The 5,963-nt window shown below is 49.7% G+C and overlaps 1 protein-coding gene across 3 annotated transcripts in view; it reads left to right on the top strand.

Annotated features, from left to right (window-relative positions):
* The window catches only part of LOC108298918 (transketolase-like protein 1), a 15,867-nt gene that overhangs the window by 4,312 nt on the left and 5,592 nt on the right, over positions 1–5,963 (top strand). For 2 of the 3 annotated variants that reach the window (XM_017521422.2, XM_037735912.1), the window contains exons 2-4: positions 984–1,140; positions 3,337–3,467; positions 5,790–5,873. In XM_017521422.2, the coding sequence (XP_017376911.1) occupies positions 984–1,140; positions 3,337–3,467; positions 5,790–5,873 (372 nt within the window). Of the gene's footprint in view, positions 1–651; positions 792–983; positions 1,141–3,336; positions 3,468–5,789; positions 5,874–5,963 lie in introns of those variants that run through there. The other variant, XM_037735911.1, reaches the window with a different exon arrangement.

Genomic DNA, 5,963 nt, shown 5'->3' with positions numbered 1-5,963 from the left:
AAAAAAAAAAAAAAAAAACAGAGGGGAACACAGTCCCTCTTTTTGGCAAATGAATGTAGACAGAGTTGATCTGGAGTTGGGGACCTTGAGTGGAACACCCACAGCCACATCCCCCTTAGAAAGCCTGTGTTGCCCCAGGGAGGTTTGAGTTCTAGTTTGAAGCCTACTGGGATATTTGAGTCCAGACTTCTGGGAAAGCGGGGCAAGGAATAGCAGTGTAAAGTGGGGGTCATTACCAGAATGCAGATCAGGGGAGCACTGGGCCAGAGGCGACTTCCCGACGGTGCACAGGGCCCTGATGACTTGCCCCAGCAGCACCCATGAGGCGACAGGAGGAAACGATCAGGGGCCAAGTCAAGTCACAGCCAGCCGAGGTCCAGAAGCTTCTTGGTTTTGTGGCTTCGAGGTCCCTCATGGGGATGGTAGCCTAGATGAAGTAGGTTGGGAAGACCGTGGGAAATGAGAAGGCAGGGGGCAATGACTGTATACAATTTGTGAGAACTTCACTGCAGAAAACCCAGATGTGGGGCAAGCTCTGGAGGCAGGACAAGGCGGAGGTGGGGCGGGAAGATTAAAAGTGCCTGCACACTCCTGAATGGAAATTAAGTGATCCAAGAGAAAGGGAAGTAGCACAAGAGGGGGAGAGGAAGCTGCGTGGCTGGAGACCCCTGTGAGGAAGCAGGAACAGGCCAGGATTCAGGATGACCCGGTGGGGCATGGACCCTGGAAAGCTGTGGGCACCAAGAGGGCAGGCGGAGGAGACTAATCTCTTGCTCCCTAGGAGCTATGAGGTAAGGGCACCGTCTGAGCAGGAAGGACGGACGGGTGCCCAGGGTTTGAGGAAAGAGGGGCGTGGGAAGGACACACGCTAGAACTGAGAGCAGTTCAGCAGGTGCAGAATAGTGGTTACCATGGGGGCTGTGGGGAAGGGGTGGTGGGGGCAGTGTCCAGGGATGTTACTATTCGTGTTCTCTGTGTTGCAGGTGAGTGTGGCGCTGGGCTGTGCCTCCCGTGGGTGGACCATTGCATTTGCTAGCACCTTTGCTGCCTTTGTGACCCGAGCATTTGATCAGATCCGGATGGGAGCCATCTCTGAAAGCAACATCAACATTATTGGCTCCCGCTGTGGGGTATCTGTGGGTAAGGGTTCTAAATGCCATCATTTTGGTAGCTCTCCTCCTTCACAGAGAAAAATAAACATGGAATAGGTTAAACCGTGAATTTCCTTATGGTTCCATGAAGTTTGATTATTCAGGCCTTTTTGTTTGAAAAAGCCATATTGTATTTTAAAGTATCAGGCAGTCGGCAACTTTTGAAGTGTGTCTGTCGGTGGTGCTGTTGACTGTCCCACTTTCAGACTGTGAAAAGCGGCTGCTGATCCTGAGTGACCCTTCTGTGTTGAGGTGTGTGCAGATTATGGACAGGGGTAGCAGGGTCGTGGACCCCTTTCTGCCCTCGCTGTGGTTGCAGTCTGAGCGTGAACCGAATGAACAGAGGAAAGCAAGAATTCTGGCTGGCTGCATAGCCAGCTCAGGGGGGAGGGGGCTGGACCGCCACCCCTACCTTCCTGCCTGGAGCAGCAGGAACCCTGGAACATGATACAAGGCAAGTAACTTACAAACACGCCCTTCTCAGAATAGCAGTAACCTGGCAGGTGGGCTAGAAGGAAACCACAGGCAACGGGAAGCCAGAGAAGGGATTGAAACCAGGTGTGCAAGGTGGTAGGGGAGGAAGCCGGGAGTGGGGGATCTGAGAGTGAAAGAGGTGAGTGTGTCTAACAGATGGAGCGCTCTGCAATGGTGTGAAAAAACACAAGTCTCCAGGGTTTTCTCACTTGGGAAACATCAGGGGGTCATTTTCTTGAACAACAGAAATAACATGGGAAAGATGGGCCAGCTGGCGTGCCTGTGGCAGGCAGGTGGGCTCAGTAGGTGTGGCTGCACACACTTGCTTCTAGAATGCTGGAGGTGCATACTGGGAGTCAGCTCAGGGACTCCTTGGGAAAATGAGGCTGGATGAGATGGCGCTAGAGGGAGCTGGAATCACGACTGTCTGGGTGAAACTGGAGGCGCAGCAGCATTGCAGGGGCAGAAGGGCCTAGGAAAGGGGCCCTGAGTCCACCTGCAGCTATGCTCAGTGTCCGTTTTGAAATAGTCACATGGAGAAGTGGCTCTAGATCCAATCCAAAGAAGAGGCGGAAGGCTGAACACAGGGGCTCAGGCCTGTAATCCCAGCGCCCAGTGAAACACTGTCTCTACTAAAAATAGAAAACTAGCTGGGCCTGGTGGCATGCGCCTGTATTCCCAGCTTCTCAGGAGGCTGAGACAGGAGGCAGAGGCTGCAGTGAGCCAAGATCACACCACTGCACTCCAGCCTGGAGACAGAACCAGACTCTCTCTCAAAAAAGAAAAAAAAAGTCTGGCACAGTTGCTCACACCTGTAATCGCAGCACTTTGGGAGGCTGAGGTAGGTGGATCACCCAAGGAGGTCAGGAGTTCCAGACCAGCCTGACCAACATGGTGAAACCTCGTCTCTACTACAAAAATTAGGCATGGTGGCTGGTGCCTGTACTCCCAGCTACATGGGAGGCTGAGACAGGAGAATCACTTGAACCCAGGAGGCGGAGGTTGCAGTGAGCTGAGATTGTGCCACTGCACTCCAGCCTAGGCAACAGAGTGAGACTCCATCTCAAAAAAAAAAAAAAATTTTTTTTTTTTAAAAAAAGAGCTGAGCTGTTAGAGGTTAGACAGTTGTCCTAGGCAATGCAGTGTGCATGGTGACAGTCCCCTGTCCCCTTCCTAGCTGAGAAGAGCTAAGCTGCCCAATGCACATTAAGATTTCTTTTTCACATTTCTGGCCAGAAACTCTGTTCCCAGATACACCCTGAAGCACCCCGTAGCACCCCCAGAGTGCCTTAAAGGAGTGCTAGCTACTTGGAAGGCCCGGAGAAATGCAAAAGACCACTGCTATGCAAAACCCAATCTCTGGGTGTAGAAAAGAGACGGCAGACCTTGGAGAACAAAGCTGAGAACAGGGTGTCAGAGGCTTAGCAGGGAAAACTCAGGCCACCAATGCTCAGCCATCGTGGACAGTAGCTTGGAGTGTTCCATCTGAAGAGTCAGCTGGGAGCCTAACCTGAGGTGTCACAGTGTAATCTCAAGGGAGACAGGTGTGCAAGAACACAACACAAATTAGTTACAAGGATGCAGTCAGACCATTTATGGGGCTCTGACCGCATGGCAATAGGAATAAATAATAATTCAGAGCTAGAAGGGGATGGAGGGCGGTTTCTCATGGGGTTATGCTCATGTTTTCATCGGGCTGTGGTTCTCTTAGGTGAAGATGGCGCTTCCCAGATGGCCCTGGATGATATAGCCATGTTCCGAACCATTCCCATGTGCACCATTTTCTATCCAAGTGATGCCGTCTCTACGGAGCATGCTGTTTCTCTGGCAGCCAATGCCAAGGTATCTTTAGGGGGACACTGGTTTCATACTGATGATTGGGTTTTTTTTTCAGCATAAAAGTGATATTCATGATAGAAACTTTGGTGATAGAATTCTTTACAAAAACAGGTGATTATGCATATGAATACATTTGCTTTGTAAAAGATTCAAACAGTGCAGGATATTGAACAAAACCTAACTACCTGTCTCATCAGGGCTCAGCAGAAGAACCAGGGACCGTTTTGAGTATTGTAAACAGGAGAAGGTGTTTAACAGAGGGTGCTTTGGAAGCAGCAGGAGCAAGCTCCAGGCAGAGTCCAGATTGTATGTACCATTAGCCCCGGTGGCTGCAGCCAGGGGTGAAGAAGCTCCTGCTGCCTCCAGACATCCAGGAAGCTGGAGAGCAGGTGATAGGAGCCACTGCAGATGCACCCTGGGGTAAGAGTGTGGGATGTTGTACAAAGGCCTCAGACGGACAGAATCCAATTCCTGTTCAGAACCGAGCTGCACAGGAGACAAGTCAGCGTGCTCTTGATCTTTCCAGCCTCTCCCACTAACTTTCAGCAGGTGCCCCTTACCACCCTGCACCTCAACCGCGCCCCACACAGGTAACCCCTGGCACAGTCAAGGTGGGTACTGTACGTTTCCTTTCCAAGCACTCATGGTCATTTCTTTGATTTTTTTTTATAAGTGGGCTCCCACTTTACATACTATTCTGTACTTTTTTTTTTTTTTTTGAACAGACTCTTGATCTGTCGCCCAGGCTGGAGTGCAGTGGCGCGATCCCAGGTCACTCCAACCTCCATGTCCCGGGTTCAAGCAGTTCTCTGCCTCAGCCTCCCCATTAGCTAGGATTACTGGCGCCTGCCACCACACCTGGCTAATTTTTGTATTTTTCATAGAGACGAGGTTTCACCACGTTGGCCAGGCTGGTCTTAACACCTGACCTCGTGATCCATCCGCTTCGGCCTCCCAAAGTGCTAGATTTACAGGCGTAAGCCGTCGCACCCTGCCTAATTTTTGTATTTTTTGGGAGAGATGGGGCTTCGCCACGTTGGCCAGGTTAGTCTCAAAATTCTTGGCCTCAAGTGATCCACCCGCCTTGGCCTCCCTAAGTCACTTAGCTGGGATTACAGGCATGAGCAACTGAGTCTGACCAATTGCATACTTCTAAACTTAGTTTATCTTGGAGATTGTTCTATGATTTCACACATGCTATAGGATTTCATTTCTAAAAAGGTCAAGAGAGGCAAAACAAGATTAGGTGACAGAAATCAGAAGCTGGGCACAGTGACTCACACATGTAATCCCAGCACTTTGGGAGGCCAAGGAGGGTAGATGACAGTGTCAGGAGATTGAGACCATCCTGGCTAACACAGTGAAACTCCGTCTCTACTAAAAATACAAAAAATTAGCTGGGCGTGGTGGCATGCCCCTGTAGTCCCACCTACTCAAGAGGCTGAGGCAGGAGAATCTCTTGAACCCGGGAGGCAGAGGTTACAGTGAGCTGAGATCGCACCACTGCACTCCAGCCTGGGCAAGAGAGTGAGACTTTGTCTCAAAAAACAAAACAAATAAAAAGAAATGAGAGTAGAGGTTGCTTCTTAGTAGGGGGAGAGTGACTGGAAAGAGGCGCTGGGGAGCTCTGCTGGCAATGATGCTGCTGGGCTGGGACGAGGACTCTGCACTGGGCAGCGCATTCAGGAAGTGCTGCACTTAGGACGTGTGCATTTTACTGCAGCTGAGTTATGTCTTGGTGAAGACATTGAATCAAGATGGATTATAGCGTATTTCTTTATACATTTGTTTATAATGCATCCATTAATATGTATATAAATTAACAAATTCTTTAGACACACAAGTGTTGATTTATGCTCATAAATGTTTATGTGCTCAAATTGGTCATAAAAATGTGCTTACATTTTACTGGGAAAGGAGCAAGGCATCTTGTATTCAAATAGATGTTTATGGTCTTCCTGAGGATGAAGCATTATAAGCTATTGTGGCAAAAACTAACATTTTAACATTCTTTTCTGAGTTTCTAGTCAATGCGAGTCAGTGCTCTGCCGTGAACTAGTGTTCTGTGCAGACAGAACGAGCCAGTGAGTATTGGGGGAATCTTCCAAGGGGATCGGTGTGATGGCACAGGAGCTTGTCCTTGAGGGCAGCCCCAGGGTCCTGCTGAGAGCTGTCGGCTACTGGCTGTAGATGCTCACCCCTTGCTCCAAAGCCTACACTTTCAGGAAAAAGAGCTGTCCTGTTGACACCTCTCCCTTCTTTCAGTGTCTGTTGTTGGAAATTCGTTGTTTGCTTTTCTAAACCACGGCTCCATTTATGCCCTAGGGAATGTGCTTCATTCGGACCACCCGACCAGAAACTATCGTTATTTACACCCCACAGGAACACTTTGAGATCGGACAGGCCAAGGTAAGGGCTTAAGCTCTCCAGCATTATTCAGTGTCATCACCTGTAAAAAGAATGCTTCTGAATCTATCACCAGGTGTCTTCAGAGTTGAG

Source organism: Cebus imitator, unplaced genomic scaffold (assembly GCF_001604975.1).
Source record: "Cebus imitator isolate Cc_AM_T3 unplaced genomic scaffold, Cebus_imitator-1.0 Scaffold1199, whole genome shotgun sequence".
Taxonomy (NCBI): domain Eukaryota; kingdom Metazoa; phylum Chordata; class Mammalia; order Primates; family Cebidae; genus Cebus; species Cebus imitator.
The sequence above is the reverse complement of the archived record's forward strand: the minus strand, read 5'-3'. Positions and strand labels throughout refer to the sequence as shown.